Here is an 18,387-nt window from a genome sequence, read left to right on the forward strand (position 1 = left end):
GCCATCACACACAAACACACAGCCACACACGCACACCAACCTTCCGGCTGGACTCCAGGATGTAGGAGCTTTCCTCCTTAACCCGCTCCATCTCTTCCTGCAGTGTAATGATCCTGTTATTGGCAACTGCAAGCTGGGAACAGAACACAATAGTTAACGCACCAAAAACACACTTGGCTTGTTTTTTTTCTCTCCTGACCCCAGCAGATGAGGAAGATTTGGCTGGAAACAGAGGATGAGCAGCACACAGCATCCTTAGGGATGAGACACCTGGCCCAGAGGAATTCCCAGGGATGACAGCACTGCAGAGCAACAGATTAATGTGTTTGGTCAGAGGCAAAAGGAACTTCAGAAACCCCTTCTGGCTTTGTTACTCACACACAGGAGCAGCTCAGAGACATTCCAAGGCATCAGCCATGCTGTCCTGTGACAAACCCAAACACAACTTCTGGATGGGAGCATGAGTCCTTGGCAGAGCTCAGGCCCAATACACAGGGCTGTGATGTGTGACACAGGCAGGCACTGTCACCATAGCCTGCTCTGCACATGCTGCAACTTCTCTTGGCAGCTTCATTACCAAACCCCAAAACCACTGCAGGCACCACTGCAATTCAACTCCTGGTACCACACCAAAAGGCACTCACTGTGCCAGGTAAGACCTCCTGCCACCCATATGCCAGGGAACTCACCCCTAAACATTTAAATGACATTTATGCCATCAGTAATGAGCTGCAGATCCATGTTAAAACACAGACTGCACCTATGCCTCATGTACCCGCTGTTTCTCATGCTCACCCTGGACACCTCACTTATAATGACATTTTTTTCCTTTACTTTTTGCAAATTTACATAAACATACAGTTGATTTTCCAGCTTGTGCTCAGTAATGACAGCCAGTGAAATTCCTTGGCAGGTCAGCTATTCCAGTTCCATCGTTTAACACTCCTCATTCTGTACACCAGACATCTGAAAGGAATCCCTCCTCCCTGGTTAATCTCTAACTCCCAAAGGCCAAAGCACCTGGTGGTTTTTCATGACACTTACCTCCTCTGTCAGCTTTGTGTTGGATTTCTCCAAGGCATCCACCTTGGCCTGCAGGTTGTTTACTGTAGCACTGTTGAAGAGAAAAAATCCTACAGTAATTCCTTCATTTTTAAAAATGCTGTTTTGTCTTTTGTTCTACAAGATAATAAAGAGCCAAGAAAAAATGTGTTACCTTAGATGTCTGTTGAGCTCTTCAACATAGTTCTTCTGGTCCAAAATAGCAGTTATCTGACCATCTCTGGGAAAAAGAAACAGGGCAGCCTGGAACACCTGAACACACATTCCTAAGAGGGGAGCATGAAGACAACTGTGTGTGCACCTACCCTTCGCTGCCTTTCGTGCTGTTCCCATCTTTCAAATACATGGAGAAATCAATAACTCCGACCTGGAGAAGGAAAATTTGCATTTTGCATTAGACACTTGGTTTCTAAAGCCAACGCACTGTTGCCAGGTGTGGAAATTCAGAGTTACAACATCAGCACCTGCTGTACTTCAGCAAGGGCTCATTACATCAGTAAGCTATGCAAAATTAATGATTTTTTCATTTTAAATGAGCAGAACAAGCCCATTAAGTGAACACCCAGTACCTGGGAGTCCAGGTCCTCTCCCTTCATGCAGAAGTTGGCATCGATGACATTCAGCCCTACGAGGAGGCCAGCAATGATGGCACCTTCCTCCTCCATCATCAGTGCATTGGGCTCGTAAAATTCACTGTGGGATGTAGGGAAGGAGATACACAGCAGTGAGATGAGAAAGATGATCCAGATCTTACAGGAGAGCAGAAGTGAACCTAACTGAGAGAGTCCAGCACTCACCTGAGAAGATCCTTTCTGTTAATCAAGGCTTTCATGTACTCTGAAAGTTTCTTCTGCATCAGAGCCAGGCGAAGCCAAGCTCTTCCTCTGCCCACGGGTGTCCTGCAAAGGCCAGACACAAACCCTTCCAGACACCCTGCAAGGCACAGTCACCAACAGCTCTCATAGCCCCACCCTACCTCAAGTTTCTGCACTTCCAAGACAGAGCTGGCACTGGTGCAGAGAAATACAAGGTATGTAAACACAAATAGGTGCAGACCAATTAGGCTGTCACTGTCTCTTAACTCATGATGTTTTTCTTGCCATATTAAAAAGACTTCCCTGGCTTTATCCCTGCTGGATGCTGCCAGACAGATCAGCTGCTTCAGCTCATCACCTTCTGAGTCACAACCAGTTTTGTCTTAGTGACAGGAACATGCACAGACCAGCACAGCTGCCCAACACCACTCCTTGGGGTGGGTGGAGCTGGATGGGAATGTGGCTAGGCAGCTCAGAAACACCAACTCAGTTCTGTTCTCCTCAGGTGCTTTGCCCCTGAATGCCCTCACAGGATGCCATGGGCTCGAGTGCCAGTCCTTGCTCTCTTTTCTCCCAGCCACAGGGAGCACATGGCTCTAACAGGCTGACCTGGATGTCTGAGCTCACCTGGCACAAGCAGCAGCAGCCCAAGGAAGCCACGGCCAGCACTGCCCACCCCTGACGCACTAACAGGACCTGGCACTTCCCAAGGGTCACTGTGAGCATAAGGTTTAGAAATGCACCCTAAAACTGTTCTTTGCTTCCATTCATTTCCTATTGCAACGCTCTACAACAGGAAGAGGTACCAGGAGCTCTGGCACTTCACTGGTCCTGTCAGCTGCTGCAGGAGTCCTGCACACACCTCCAGGAAAAGCATCTGTCTGTATGAGCATGACTAAATACTAACCCAAAGTAATTTTTCGAATTTATCCAACTATTCTTTCAGCAAAGATGACTCCATCCTTAGTCCTGATCCTCATACAAAAGCTTCCTTACCCATTTTTTTCTATTCCAGGCTAAAAGCTTCTTACAGTTTCTCTTACCATGAAATAGGCAAGCCTGAATGTGATGTCTGAAATTCCTATGAAACTTTTACAAGTAATGTATGCTTGCTGTGGCTTCTTGCTTCCCCTCTTGAATACAAACTACAATCCTCCTGCTTGGTGCCTAAGCTTTCCTCTCACATACACTATACCTGAAGTTATTTACAAGAAGAATTGCTTACATCAGCCTCAAAACTATTTAAACTGTTATAACCTTTCTGTTAATTCCCCTCCTCTTGAGTCTGACTTCATAAATGCTCAATAAAGGCTGTTCCCATGCCTGAGGCACGAGCAGTAAATGCACTGCTGCCCATAAGTTGCCACGCTCCTAACAGAGCGAGAGTATATCCTGTGCTCTCCTGCTGCAGATCCTTGATGGAGTAAGAGAGCAATGATCCATTTTTACCTGCAGAAGGTGGCAGATGCATTCCTGAAGGTTCTGTTTGCCCTTCCTTCTCTTTTTCAGCATCCCTCTCACAATAAACCCTTATTATGTACTTGTGCAATAAAGGAGTGTACTTACTTGAGCCCTGGAAGATCCTTAACACTTGCTGTAATCTCTGCAGCCTCAGGAACAAGTTTTTCTACTAATTCTAGAGGTCCCCAAAATGACTTATTTTGCCCAAGAAAAGTCTTTTTGGCTAAAAACAAAAAGAAATAAAAAATGATCCAGTTAGACCTGTGCTGATAGAACACATTTTCAAACAAGTAAACAAATCAGCCAAATCTTTCCAGAATGGTTCCTCTGGGGCTGCTGCTGGACAGGCACTTGGTATCCTGGAATCTCAGGATGGTTTGGATGGGAAGGACCCACCATTTCCCATCTCCAGCTACAAGGACAGCACCTGAAGGCCAGTCCATACTTGGCCATTTGAGCTGTGACTTTGGATTTCAGAGTCAAGCACATGCTCTGCTTTAAAACCAGCTTCAGCCATGAGCTGCACACAGCCGAAACCCTCTGTTTAGAGAGGGCTGTTGAGAAAGGAGCTCTGGGGTTGCAGTTCCTCTTCCAGCTAGGGGATGCACTGCTAGAGCACACGGAAGCGCAGGAAAGGGAGTCACAATCTTGCCAAAAGCCAGTTGAGTCCCTGATCAATGACTTGCACCTGGGACAACTGAACTGCTGTTTTCAACACGGCAAGCACCTGCCACAGCTCAGCCTCCCCTCCAGCAGGTTCTGTGCCTTGCTCTGGCCTGCCCAGTGCACTTTGGTGACAGCAGTGACCGTGCCAGCCTCTCCTGTGTCCCGTGCAGGCTGCAGAGCCCTGTTGTTCACCCACTCTGCTGCTCCCCAGGGCGGGCTGTGCCCAGGCTGTACCTTTGAGGCCGTGCTTGAGGCAGTGCTCCATGACCACGAAGAACTGCTGCAGGGGGGCGTAGTCCGAGTCCAGCGTGCGGCCCAGGTTCAGCGCGGACTCGATCAGCCCCTTGATGCTCAGCTTGGCCATGTTCATCAGGTTCATGCGCTCGTTGGCCATGAGGTAATTGGGGTCTGCAACAAAGCAGGGAAACTGCTGCTGAGCAACAACAGCTGCCTTTATTACACTCAACACCCCACCTTGCTCTTGCTTTTCCTCAGCTTTGAAGGCATTTTTGGGGCAGTGAGTTTCCCAGGAGGCACTCTGCAGGCCTTTTGTGGAGAAAAATCAACACCAACTAGCAGTTTAGGGCCAAAGCCACAGTGGCATGGCAATAGACAATGTATCATACTGAGGGTGCCTTAATACTTCAAATAACTACAGCAGCTCCCTGCTTTCACAAAAGACACATTTGGAGCCTGGTGTTCATCCTGTGCTTGGCACCTTGACAACGTGTCTCTGACCATCACTTGTTCCAACTCACATCCCCAGCTACAAACCAGTAAGAATCCTCCACCTGTGCTTTGCTCTTCCATCTAAGGATCACACTGGACCCTCTCACACTTAATCCAGTAACGTGTGTCTCTATCCCAACTTGTATCTCTCTTCCTCAAGACTATTTTTTTAAGCTTAGATGTAACGTGAAGCCAATTCCCACTTTCCTCTCTTGCTTTTAACACTGCCACTGGTTTTCACCAGTGAGGAGCTGATCTTCATGGCTCCTGACAGGTCATACTAAACCCCCAAATTCACAGATGTCCCAGGATTATATTCTTCGTCTTCCACGTTATAAACATACAGACCTTTAGGCCTGCTACTCACACCCAAGTTTTGAGCTCCAGTTCTCGGGTACAGGCAGTTTCATCCCTGTAAATCCCCTGCTTATCCAGGGCTGTCGCCAACAGCCAGGGACCCTTGAACCAAGCTGCCACCTCGAGTTAATTAACTACTCCTGGCAGCAGAGACTGACCTGAGGACACCTCAGACTACAGATCTACGCAAGAGGCACCTGTCAGCATCCACCAGCCAGAGAGAGAGCCAAGAGCCCAGCTAACACACCCACACCCGAGTGCACCTCACTGTGGGCTGGGAAAACCCAGCACAGGCAGGGGGAAGAGCCAGGGCAGTGCCAGCATCCAAACCTAAGAGCACAGCTCATTTGTTCAGCCCTCCAAAAGCAGCTTAGGACAGCACCTCTCTCATTCCCCTTCTTCTTCAGAGGGAAGCACCACATTTAAAGAAGTCTCCTTCTCTAAATTGATTTCGATAGTTTAGAGAACTTCCAAGGACTCATTTAGGAGTGCAACACTCAGAGCAGCACTGGACTGCAGAAAGATTGAACTTTGTGAGGTGTTTTCACTGCCTGCCAGGACTATTGCTGCCTGAAGGTGATGGGTCTGGCTGCCCTGGAGGTACCCTGAGCTCGTGAGCTGCTCTGGATTTCCAATCCTTTTTCTGCCCTGCAGTGTAGCTAACAGTCACCATCACTGGGAATGGAGACTCGGGAATGAGTCAGGCACAGGACTGCCAACACAGAGACCTCTTCCTCATCCTCTCTCATCGCATTTCCTCACTGGCCAAGGCTGCTGCTCTGCTGGGTAGCAAGTTATCCACAGTGACTCTGCTTGGGAGGGAAAGCCATCCCTAACACAGAATTAGTGGAACTGTACAAGAGAGCACCAAAGAAAATGCTCCTTTGGCCGTGGTTATTGGCTAAGTTCAATAGAAAAGTATTTTCACCATGTCACACTAATCCAAGGTTTCTGCTTCCCTACTCTGCTCTGAGCAATTGTGCTCTGCACATGCAGTTTATCCAAGATTCCCATCTTGAAAACCAGTTAGTTCATATAGTGTGAAACTGGATAAAATCCCTAAGGTTTGTTCCAAAAATTAAATGCTAAGTAACTGATACTCTTGCTCTATGTACTGCCCCACGCACAGCTTTAAAGAAGGCAGGGTAGGCAGGCAAGACTGACTTGTACATGGTAAAACTGTCAGGCTGCCTTTAAGCTGGGACAAGTGCGATCCCGGTGTGCTCCATCTGAGTTGGTACCTTCTCCAACTTCCTTCTGCCTCTAACTGCAAAACCTTTGCCTGGCCTTTCCTACACAGCCCACATCATAAACCTTAAAGTAAATCCCCAGCCCTTGAGCTTGGCTTTCCACAGGGTTTGGGTTTCAAACAAAGGAATGTCCTCTTAGGACATTTTGTTATTTAAATATTGCAGCTTCTACAGAACAGACATCTTTTCTAACCAGCTGCTTCCATGAAGATGTTTCCAAAAGCATTTGAGAATCCTGTAATTTGTTTAAATGGTACAATCTGAACCCAGGAACCTGAAAGTCAAGAAAGAGTCAATGCAATACAGGATCTCAAAGGGTTAAGCTGTGACTGGTCTTGGTACTTCTCATTTGGTGACAATAAATTTTATCACTCCTCACACTTACTCTAAAAGAAGGAAGAAGCAACTAAAATGAAGCTAAAACTTGGATCAATGGCAGGGAACGATGAGACACTGGAGAAGTGAACAAACCCACAGCAAGCAATGCCAATTCACGGGCATTTCATCACTGTTCTCCATCTTACATCAGGAACAACAACTTAAAGTAAATTTAACACGGCTGCTTCCGTGTGGCAGAGAAACACCTCTCACCTGACAAAATAAATGCAAAACAACTTGTACTATATTTTATGAAAAAACAGAAGTCTCAAGCCCCTCTTTTTTCCTAAAAGCCTACCTTGGAAAATGCCCTTCTCTGGGAAGCAGCACGGGCTGCTGTGCCAGGAGAGGAGGACACTGCCTGTGGCTGAGGAGGCTGTGGGCAGCACCGGGCACAGAACCAGCATAGCAGTTAAAGGCACCATGGTGGAAGATGACAGCAAGGACCAGTGTGCTCAGTGCATGACAACATCAGCCTTTTGTGCTGCAAACACCTGAAACCCTTGCAGGAGCAGCTGTATTTAATCATCAAAGTATCAATCTGATTAACCACTTGCTACATTGGGAATTCAACTATTTCATATTTGCACAGTTTCTTAAAAACCAAGGAAAAAGTGCTATAAATAAGTTTGTCGTTTAGTACTTTACAAGTTTTAAAAAAATTAGCAATGCAAGTTTCAGAATAATTTTTGCCAAGCCTTGGCAAATACTGCCAGAAAATCTGAAGAATCTAGACAGAAATACTGCAGGAAACCTAAAGCTTCAGAGTGATTTCTGAAATAATTTTTTTAATTCAGCTTCCATATGTTGCTGCAACCTTTTAAGCCATGCTTCTGCCAGGCTCAGGAAGTTACTGCCTCTGAAAGCATTTAGGAGAAGGCAAACAGCCCTTGTTGATCTACTTCTTCTACCTCCACTTCAGGTCAAAATAGCAAAAAAACCCGCACACATTTATTTAAGCAACACCAAGGTAATGCAGGAAAGCCACAGCTACTGGCATTGGAAAGAGAAGCTAACTGCATTTTGCACTCAGGCTCAAAATAATAGTGCAGAAGCCAAGGATTAGCACAAACAAGAGCTGTGAGATGTGGGTGTGGAACGCACCTTCGGAATCATCGCGCAATTGCTCCACCACATCTGTCAAATCCTCCCAAGAGTCTTTGCAAACAGCAAAAGGAAAGGAAAAGAAAGAAAAACGTCATGCAAGCCGTGATCTAAAGGAAAGATTCAAAATCAAGGTGTAAGAAAAGCATAACTGAAAGGGAGATTTGCATCATACAAGACTTAATTCATAGTGGCAAGAGATCTGCAAGTCAAAAAGGTTCATTAGTCTGCACAAAGCAATAGAGCAAAGCATTTTTCTCCCAGAGTCAGACCAGGGCAGGCTTCAGAAAAGCTGCAGAAATTTTGTTTCTGCATTAACACAAGCAAAATTTTTGTAAAGCACATCCTAAAAAGAAAAGCAACAAAAGCATTACTTTATTTATAAGATAAAAGCACTAAACTTGTGATACTTATGCAATGTCAGCTTTTCCTTCAATTTCCTCACATCCAGCCGCAAGAGGAGCTGCTGGCAGGGACACAGCCACACGTGGGAAGCAGGCACGTTCAGGGAAAACACACACTGAGGTCATTTTAGAGGTTCAGCAGAGCCTAAACTCTGTTATGACCCTCGCCCCAAATGACAGATCCCTCAGAGGTGACCCACCAGCCGAGCCCTACATGGGTCCCAGGCGATCCCCAAGGACTCGGTCAGGGGAGCACCTCTCTCCTTGGCGGGGCCAGGGAGGTATCCTGGGAGAGGAGCAGGCAGGACAAGGAGAACTGGTTTCAGCACGCCCACCAAGTCCCTGCTCCAAACTCAGCGAGCCGAGCCAGACAAAGGCCCGGACCCTGGACACTGTTGGCTCCCTACTTACGCACCCGCGCTCCCCAGCGCTAACCCGCCATCGGCACAACGTCCAAAGCCCGGCAAAACTCCGGCCCCTTCCCCAGCCAACTGCGCCGACGATCTGAGCAAAGTCCAGAGGCTGCCCGGCCCTCCTCCCTCCTACACAGCGCCCGCCTCCTGCCCCGGGAGCGCAGCAAGAGCCGGGAGCCCCAGCGCCGGAGCTGAGCCCCGTGCGCTGCACGGCGCTGCCCGCCGGGCCCCGCAGCCTCGCACTGCGCCACGGAGACCGAGCCCCAGCGCTGCCCTGGGGATGAGCGCTGCTGCAGGAGCAACAAGCACCGTCCCTGGAGCAAACCCCTGGCGTCTAAAGCCAAAGCCCGGGTGATGCTCTCCCCCACGTGCCACAGTGATGGCTTCTGGTCTCTCACGACAGGTGCTGCAGCTTCCCAAGGGCCAGGAGACTGAATCTCACTGCAGTGCACCAGTCCCTGACGCTTCCAGGGACCCCGGCACTCAGATCCAGATGTTGATCATCCCGGAATCCCTCCCTGCACCCAGTAAGGGAAGCCACACACCACCACTGCAAGGTCTTTTATCTAAAATTGGGAGGTTGGATTTTTTTCTTAACCCAAAGCAGGGAAGAACATACAATCATACAACAGGGAAGTCTTCTACAGGGAAGAACATACAATCAAAACCAGATTTATCAGTACCTGGGTAACAGGCACTGAGACAACTGACAGGCTTAATTTCATCTTTCTCATTTATTTTTAACCCTTAGCAAGTAACCCACGTAAAGCTCCCAGAGAAATATCTAGAGGAGTCACAAATATTTTCTTCTCTTCTATCCCTACAAGCCATAAACCTGTCTTCCTCCTCGCAGGAACTGCATTAATTTAAACTGGTACTATGGCATTTGCATAGGTTTAGAGGTAAAAGCACACACTTAATTAGCACTTTCTTTCTTATTTTCATTCATTCTACATGCATCTAGCTGCACTTTGCATAGAGTTCATCTCTTTCACCTTGTGTATTTTCCCACTTGTCTGGAAATTCCACCAAGCAACAGTGGTGGAGGAAAAACATCTTCCCACAGAACAACAAAGACCTGAAATTCTATAGTTTCCATGGTCTTTTGGGGGTGTGAAAAACTCAATACTTTTGATTATGATGGAAAGTATTTAATTCACTATGTAGGAAGTTTAGATAACAGGATAATCAAGGCTTTTAAGTCTCCATAACACAATTAACTCATTCCAACCAGATTCCCAGGAAGATTAGTATTATGGAACTGAATATCCCATTGGAATGAACACTCAAGCCAGTTCTTCAGGAAGGGACTGGAGAACTTGTCTCTAATACATTAATCACAAAAATCCCATCTGTTATTTGGACAACAGAGGGGTTTGCAGTCACTCTCTTGGCTGACACAGCAGCAGTATCTCACTGAAGGAGAGGCAATACTTTCCCAAGCCAAAGAAAGCTTTTACAAGTAAATCCTGGGAGAATGTAACAGCATCAAAATTATTTCACAATGCTGCTCAACATTTACTTGGTTTTTAAGGGTTGAAGTTATTGGACTAAAATAGAGCTGGGAGTCTAAGCCTTTCTGAACTAATGAACATCATCTCACACACAGCCTCTGGATATCAAGTTCCTCCAAAGACAGATTAAATAAAATTACAGAATCACAAACCACCTTAGGTTGGAAGGGACTCTGACATTCATCCCATTCAACGCCCCCTGCCTCTGTCCCCTGCATGGACAGGGACACCTTCCCCTATTCTAGGTTGCTCTAAGCCCCAACCTGTGCCAGGGCCTTACCACCCTCACAGGGAAGAGTTTGTTCCATCAGGAAAAAAAGGTCACACATTTTTCAATAGGTCAGGACTTCTAAAATTATTTTTAAGTACAGAAATTTTAAACAAACTCACGGGGAGAGACTGAGCCATCAGTAAAATAACCTAAAAAAACCCAAGGCTTCAGTTTTGGGAAATGAAAACTGAACTTGATACAGAAAGTCCTGAGTGATGCTGCCCAGTCAGCCCTGCTGCTGGGAAAGCCTTGGCCCAAATCTGGAGAAATATTCCTCTATTATGAAAGGGGGACCTCTGGTAGTATTACTACACTTGAATTGCATTCTGATATTCTTTACCTTAGGAATATGTTGAATAGCAGATAAAGAGGCCAAGGGAGAAAATTAGGTAGATGCTGTTCATGTTATGGGAGGTACAGAACTAATTCTTTCAGGTTAGGTTCGCCAACATGATGGATCACTAACTGTTAACAAAGAAAAGGGATCTGCAAAGGGTTTCAGCATCATACTCTTAACACCCTGCAAGCCCAAAATCGGGAAAGTCACCGGCTGTCTGCAGCCTGGAATGCCAGGAACCATCTACTCAGGACAAAAAAACGTTTCTTTTAAAACCCCCTGCATAAACATTCCATCTCTAAATAAACACATATACACAGAAAGCCTTGCCTACAGAAGAAAAGAGCAGTCTAAGATCTGCCAGAAATCAGAAGGAAATAAAGGAGTACAGACAATTTGGAAATTCCCAGCCCACTCTCCATTACACCTATGGGACAAACAGCCATGTGCATCACATGAAGTCACAGCTTAATCCCACCCTTACTCCCATTCCCACATGACTGCCATCAAATAATCACCTGATTTCTCTATGTTGCTGCTGTGTGCAGCTGTATGGAATGTTTCTGCACAACCAGCCTGTTTTCAGAGGGAAACACATGACTAACTGCTACGGGAAATTTCTCACCCTATGTTAGTCCTTGACAGTTTACACCAAGAAAATAAAAGCCCAAACCCTTGGGTTTTTTTCCCCATCTTTCACTTCCCAGTTCAGCTGACACCCAAGTGGTTTCCCTGCAGCACTTGTGACTCGCCACCTCTGAGGGATAGAATCCTGCCCCAAGCTCCCCAGCTCTGACTTCAGTTAGACTGACACAGCTTAAAAGAGCAAAGAAAATAACTCTTAAGAGTAATTTCTGCATTGAAGTCTGGATTACATGACCTAACTGCTATTCCCAAGATTTATAACCACAAACACGCTGTAATTCATCTAACTTGCATTTACTGACTTCACATTTCTTCTGTTAAATCACATCTCCAGCTCCTTCAAACTTCTCATCTATTTAGGGGTTTCTATCACCAGATGCGTTTTAAGAGGCTTTTTGCAAATATAGTCATCTCATGTGGGTTTTTGTCCACATCTGAAAGGACCTTGCCACTCCCAGTACAATTCAGATTTATTTTCTAATGGGAAAGGCCCAAGGGACTGAAAAATCCCACCTCTCCCATGACTTTACTGTTCCTATTCCACACTACTGGAGAAACCCTAAACCCAGGTAAACTGTTGCCAGTTGGCACAACAAAAGCATTATCAGTAAGGTTATGCTGCTTCCCTACATCATTTTGAGGTACGAAAAACACTTGGATAGAAAATGGAGAAAAAAGGTAAAATCTGACTGATGATTCAGTAATCAGTGCAACAGATTAATGGGCAGGAGGTTTTAAGAAGAACATTTGCTTTTCCTGAAGATGTCTGTAACTCCTTGTCAGGGCATTCTACACAAGCACATGCCAGAAACTAAAACTTTTAAATTACTGGTCAAAAAAGAAGAAAAAAATCTGACGTTAGCTTCTGCCCTATAGAAAAGATAATTTAATCTTCACATATTGTAAATTCTAATTCCAATTGCTGCTCTTAGTGCAAATAGAGGAGGATTAATAAAGAGAGGAATACTGTAATTCCTCAAAGTTCTCTCAAGTTAGCACATGTATTCCTTCTGGATGCTACTACAAGGTGATCTCATGAGGACAAAAATTTCCACAGCCCTTATTGTGAAGCTTCTCATGATTATTCAAGATAGAAATTTAACATCCAGTTAAACAGCCTAAAAAAAGGCCATTTTGTGGAACTTCTCCCCACAGCTGAGAGCAGTGTTCAATGCCATCCATACACACACTCTGTTCAACATTAAACAGAATTACAGTCCAGGTGGTTTTTACCTCCATCCCTAAAGCTGCCTCCAAGACCGTCACACGCACTGCAAGCAAACAAAGTTAACAACCACCAATGCCACATTTAATTCTGAGGGGCCTGCAGAGGACAGTAAGGTTCTGAGAGTCTTATTAAGAATACAGCCTGTTTAAAAAAATGAGTTCTTTCTCTAATCCAAGCAGCTTTACAGTAAGCAGCAGAATCTGCTTATTTTCATATACACACAGAATTGTTTCAATCAACTGAAAAGGAGTATTAATTGCTTTTATTGTTAAATTGAGTGGCCATGCTACAGGTTATATGGAACATACCCAGTTGCACGCAACTCAGTACCTGCTGCTTGTTTTTAATCTGAAGAAAAGTTTTGCTTAGCTGTTCCCAAGCTCCAGCTCTGTGCAGACTGGAATTGTTGTGACTGAAGGCAGGATGGCTGCTCGAGGGCTGGGGGAACAGCAGATCACAGGGTGAAGAGAGGCCAGGGACAAAAGTCTCCAGAAGCAGCAAGAGCTGAGGGACAGCAAATGGAAGGCTTCAAATCTTAATCCAACAAGCTGTTTGATTTGGTACTTAGTGCAATATATATTTTACATCTCTTGATTTCTAAGGAGAAAACTGTCCCTCTTTCTTATGCCTTTGGAAGAATTCCACAACTTGTTTTTTCCTTCTTCATAATGCCTACCTTTGCACATCAGTTTTGTTTTTGGAGACACTCCCAGGGACACAAGCCCACGCTCCTGTCCCCCTGACCTGTGCACACCCTGCAGACACAGCAGCAGTGCTGATGCAGGAGCACCAGACCAAACACCAGGATACAGCTGTGTCAGCTTTCCTATTGTCAACGCTCTTCCTGACCTTCTCTGTTCAAAATACAGCTTGGAACCAAATACACTCCCAAACAGCCAACCAGCAACCTTCATTTACCAGGAAGGTTGTTACAGTGCTGCTCTTTTGCATTTATTTTTGATACTTGACTGTAATTACACCTTGAAAAACACAGGAGTAAGACCAAGGAAGGTCTCAGTGTAACACACAAGAACATGGGAATTGGAAGACAACTGAATTCCTGCTCACCCAGTACTCACCTCCCTGAAGCCCTGGGATATGCTTCAGAGGGAAAGCTAAATTTCTCCCTTTGAAACTTCTGTCTGGTATCCCACTGCGTGACTAAGTACTTGGCAAGCCAAATCCAAACCCCAGGGCTACTGTCACTGAAAGTAGCTGTCAAATGGAAATGAAATTATCCCTTGGAAATTTATTTTAAAGCTTAAATCCCCACCACAATTTCACCTGCCTTATTCAGCAAGACAATATAAGGCACTGCTGACTTAACTAGGCAGCATCAAATGGACCAAGCCAGACTGCTTGGTGGAGTGGCATTTCAGGAGTTACTGGAAAAGGGTCAGGCATGAGAAGCTGGGGCCTCCTTGCTCTAAAACCAAAAGCTGCATCCAGCAAGGGCACTCAGAACCTCAGCATCTGCAGAAACTCACCACGTCTCCTTTTTCCCCATTTTTTTATTGGCAGAGCACTGCACAGATGTCCTGTCATGCTTTTAGTCCTCAGTGCATTCAATCCTTGTCCTCCTATTAAACTGTTTATCAACCCAAAATCCTTTTTCCAGGGGAAAGCAAGATGCGCTACATCCCCACGTTTCAGGCTTCCAAGCCATTACAAACAGCAGCACGCTCATCAGAGGCGAGCTGGGGCACTGTGATGGCATCGTCACCTGACAATGGGCACCGCTGCGTAATCGCTGGGGCTTTCCAAAAACTCCCCACGACCGGGCACAGGCTGCGGTCCCCGGTACCAGCCGGCTGCTCACTAACACAGCTATCAGCCCCGGGTTAAGGGCAAAATCATGATTAAACGGTCTCACCGAGCACACACCACGGTTTTCTTCCTTCCTGAGATACACAAACCTGATACAGCTAAAAAGAGAATGCATCACCAATCTGCCTTAAAGGGCTGGGTTACAAATTCGGAGGGCAATGTGAAGCAGCAGTCTGGCTCTCTGCTGTGCCCACGGCTGTCCAGGCTCCGCAGGCAGGACACGAGCGCGTGGTCCCGGAGACGCCCCCTCCCAAGCGGTGCAGCGCCGGAACAAAGCCGGCCCGGGGCTCCCGGGGCACAGCCGGACCGTACCTTCGTGGGTAGGCTCGGGGTCGGGTGTCAGCGAGATGTCATCCAGCTCGCGCAAGCACAGCCACTCTCCATCCATGGACACGCGGAATTTGCAAAGATAGATGGTCTCCATGGCAGCCTGAGTGATCTTGTCTGTGGTGGGGGTTGGCATGTCGCTTTGAGGCGTCAGAGCAGACATGATGACTCAGCTGGTACAACAACAACGGGGGCAAAATAAGGACTAAAAACAAAACCTTTCTGAAGAAGAAAATCAGAAATACCTTGCGATTAAAGGACAGATTGCTCAGGATCACAGAGGCTGCTCTGGCCTTTTCATAGATCAAGCAAGGTAAAAACGCTGCTCCTTCCCGCTTAGCTCTGCCTCCCTCCTTTCCACCGACTGCCGTCGTCTCCAGCAATTGCTAGAGGCTATTGATCCTCAGCATCCACAAAAACCTGGCTTCTCCACCAGAGGCAGCAGGGAAAAACAAGTAAAAAATAAAAAGGAAAAAATAAAGAGCCAGCAGAATCAAAAAACAGTGTCTTCCTCTGGTGATGACCCCAGAAAAAAAACAAAGGACGAGCGAAGAGGCAGCGTCCCGGTGGCCGAGCGGCGAGCGCTGCTCCCGTCTCCCGGCGCAGCCCGGCAGCGAGTGCCGCCGGGATTGGCTGTGCGCAGGGAGCAGGGTGGCGACCAAAATGGCTGACTAATGAACAGAGCTGGAAATCCAGGCTCATGTGATCGCCTGCGATTCCCAGGATGCTGCCGAGACGCTGCTGATGCGGGGCCGGCAGTCAGGCGCTCCTGGGCACAGCAGCTCGTGGCCGGGCTCTGCCAGCCCGCTGGGGAGCGAGCGCAGCACCGCCGCACCCCCATCCCTCGCCCCCGGAATACAAAGGAGCAGCGCCAGCAATACAAAGGCACATTTGTATTCCGCTCACATCCCTGCATGCCACTACAGGAATTCAATCGGCATCTTTGTTTTCACGGGAGGTGTGCAAGGTGCAGTTTGGTTTTTATTCGTTGTGCCATCTTCTCGGGGGCACCTTGGAGCTAGAATTTCCCACGTACAAAAAATGTTAGGATGGATTTATTGTCTCAGGGTAATAGGAAGGAAAAAATGATCTGGCTCTAAGCGCTCCAGTGACTGAGGATGAAGCTCTTTTAAGCAGGGCATGTGCACATGGGAGGACAATAAAGGAGAACACCACCAACACCATGACCCAATCTTATACTTCAAAAATCTCCCCTGAAAATTGTGCTGCTCAGGTGAGGCTGACAAAGAAATATTATTACTCAGCAGGAAGAGAAACAGGCTTCCAGGCTCTCAACAATAATATAATTACAGTATTTTATAATAACACCACCACATTCCCTGTCCCTTCCTGACTGGCTGAACCTCACCTGCATCCCCAACCCACAGGGTCCTGGTGCTGGGGGACAGGAGGTCCCAAGTCACCACACAGGCTTCTCGTTCCCAAAGTCGCTAGTGTCACCACCCACTTCAACAACTCTATCAGGCACTAATAAATGAGCTTATCCGACTTCATTCCTGTGTGGCTCCAATGTATTTGGGGAGAGCAGATGTGTAACACCCATCTGAAATGGACAGACAGTCAGCCTTGGAGAAGGCTGGCACCAGAACAATATATTGATAACACATGCCCAATGTACGGGACCTTGATTACTTCTCCCTGCTTTTTGTTCCCCTAACAAATACTCAGAGGGAAGCACATGTTTCTTGGGGATGTGAAATGCCAAAACAGAATGCTGGATACAGAATTCAGCATGCCAATGCAGACAGCTGTCAGGAGAAAATGGCACCATCATGTACATAAAGCTGGGCAAGAGGATTAAGTGCTGCTATTTTTGACTGGCAAGAGGAAGCAGTTACTTTTGGTGAAAACTTCCCGCTCAGTGCAGCGCATTTTGACTCAGCAGCTCTTTCCCCATTAGGCCAAACCCAAGCAAGCACCAGGCAGCCTGTTCTGCCAGCGACGCAAAGGGCAATTATCACACAGAAAACAAGAATTACTATTGTTTCTTCTCCCCAACAGAACAGAGTTCATAAAGCGTGCTGACAGCATCTTAACTCCTATATTTATATACCCTTTCAGCAGGCACAGCCTCTAGCTGCAGCATCCACATCGCACCACCCCAAATTCTCAACACAGTGACAGGGCCATGTACCAACTGCTACACAACAGCTGCTGGCCCTGGCTAACCCTTGGACAGGGTCTAAAACGGCACACACTCAAAACAAACCCTTTAGAATCAACAAAGCACCATAAGCTATTGCTCACGTTATTATCCAACACATCTCACTACAGAGAGTTTAATTTCTTTGTTTTCAAAGCAATTAGAAATACCAAAGCACTGGGTGTAACCCTGCAGCTCCCATTTCACAACACGGGTGTTCAGCTGAACTCAGCACAGGCAAGTGCCCTGCACATCAGGATCACAGGGAAGGTCTGCTAAAAAATCAGGAACCATTCAACTTCCACTGGTTTGCTTTTAACACGCTGAAAGAACAGAAGCCAGTAATTGCCTTCCAGCTGAAGGGAAGTTCTATTTTCAGGCTCCTTTATGCAATGATCCTGCTGCAAGTACTCCACAGAGATATTTAAAGTACTAGGAAAATGTTCCTTAACTTTGACTTATTTCCAAAGACCAAAAAAAACCCCCAAAAAAACCCCAAACAGGAGGCGTTTAACTTATGACTTTTTATCTTTTTATCACCACCTGAAAACCGTAAGACAAGCTTTTCCCTATCCCCATCCTGTGCCCTAAAGTGATTAAAAGCAACAAACCATCTCATGAAGAAGCAAAAGAAAGGTATCAAATGTAATGGTCCCATAAAACCTTTCATAAAACTACCAGGCAACTCAAGGGCACCTGATAAGGCTCCATTAGGGTTCCAGGATGGTCATGGACACAGGAAAACCCCAATCACAGATAAATGCAGAGGAGGTTCTTCAGGATGAACCACTTTCTCCATCTCAAACCAGTCAGGCAGCCTTGACTGGTCCTACAAACCCTCCTGTGAGCTACACTTTGGCACAAGCCTTTAAAGGCTTTGGCTAGATTGCAAAACACAGCAGGGGGCTGCCAAAACATTTTTAAGATTAAATAATCACACACTGACTGCACTGGAATTTTCAGACCAATTACCTGAACACCAAGCACTCCCTCAGCCACCAGTATTTGGGAGGTCAGCTGTACTGCAAAGTACTTGGAGTTTCAAAGCTGAATGAATTAGAATAATCTACACAAAGAAACCCAAACAAATTGCCAAAGCACCCTCAGTACTCCAGGGAGCATCTTTGGGTGCATTTCTATTTTCAGGGCCTGCACAGAAGCAACCCGTGCTTTCATCATTAGGAGAAAGATTTCCCCCTCACTGCATAGAGATTGCAAAGCAAGAAGGACAAAGCCATCTCTGACATGGAAAGTAATCTAAAAAGATAAAATTAGCAACACAACATCTACACAGCAAAGTCTGCTTCTGACTCTTTTGCCAGGACAGATATGCACATTAGCTCAAATACCAGCTACTCCCAACCCTACAAGCTCAAATAGGAATGGGCAAAAGGAGGTTTAACAATCCAAAAACCAGTAACAATTTCTTAATTAA

At 46.4% G+C, this 18,387-nt stretch overlaps 1 protein-coding gene across 4 annotated transcripts in view; it reads right to left on the reverse strand.

Annotated features, from left to right (window-relative positions):
* RUFY3 (RUN and FYVE domain containing 3) overlaps nucleotides 1-18,387 on the reverse strand; it is a 30,117-nt gene that overhangs the window by 9,397 nt on the left and 2,333 nt on the right. For 2 of the 4 annotated variants that reach the window (XM_054291546.1, XM_054291521.1), the window contains exons 2-10: nucleotides 7,823-7,876; nucleotides 4,239-4,412; nucleotides 3,444-3,561; nucleotides 1,860-1,961; nucleotides 1,632-1,755; nucleotides 1,368-1,429; nucleotides 1,217-1,282; nucleotides 1,045-1,114; nucleotides 41-133 (exon numbers count right to left, since the gene is read on the reverse strand). In XM_054291546.1, coding sequence (XP_054147521.1) covers nucleotides 41-133; nucleotides 1,045-1,114; nucleotides 1,217-1,282; nucleotides 1,368-1,429; nucleotides 1,632-1,755; nucleotides 1,860-1,961; nucleotides 3,444-3,561; nucleotides 4,239-4,412; nucleotides 7,823-7,876 — 863 coding nt within the window. Of the gene's footprint in view, nucleotides 1-40; nucleotides 134-1,044; nucleotides 1,115-1,216; nucleotides 1,283-1,367; nucleotides 1,430-1,631; nucleotides 1,756-1,859; nucleotides 1,962-3,443; nucleotides 3,562-4,238; nucleotides 4,413-7,822; nucleotides 7,877-14,773; nucleotides 15,556-18,387 lie in introns of those variants that run through there. The other 2 variants (XM_054291529.1, XM_054291539.1) reach the window with 2 other exon arrangements.

Source organism: Melozone crissalis, unplaced genomic scaffold, assembly GCF_028551555.1.
Source record: "Melozone crissalis strain CALT ecotype California unplaced genomic scaffold, PUWL_Pcris_2 ptg000006l_1, whole genome shotgun sequence".
NCBI lineage: Eukaryota > Metazoa > Chordata > Aves > Passeriformes > Passerellidae > Melozone > Melozone crissalis.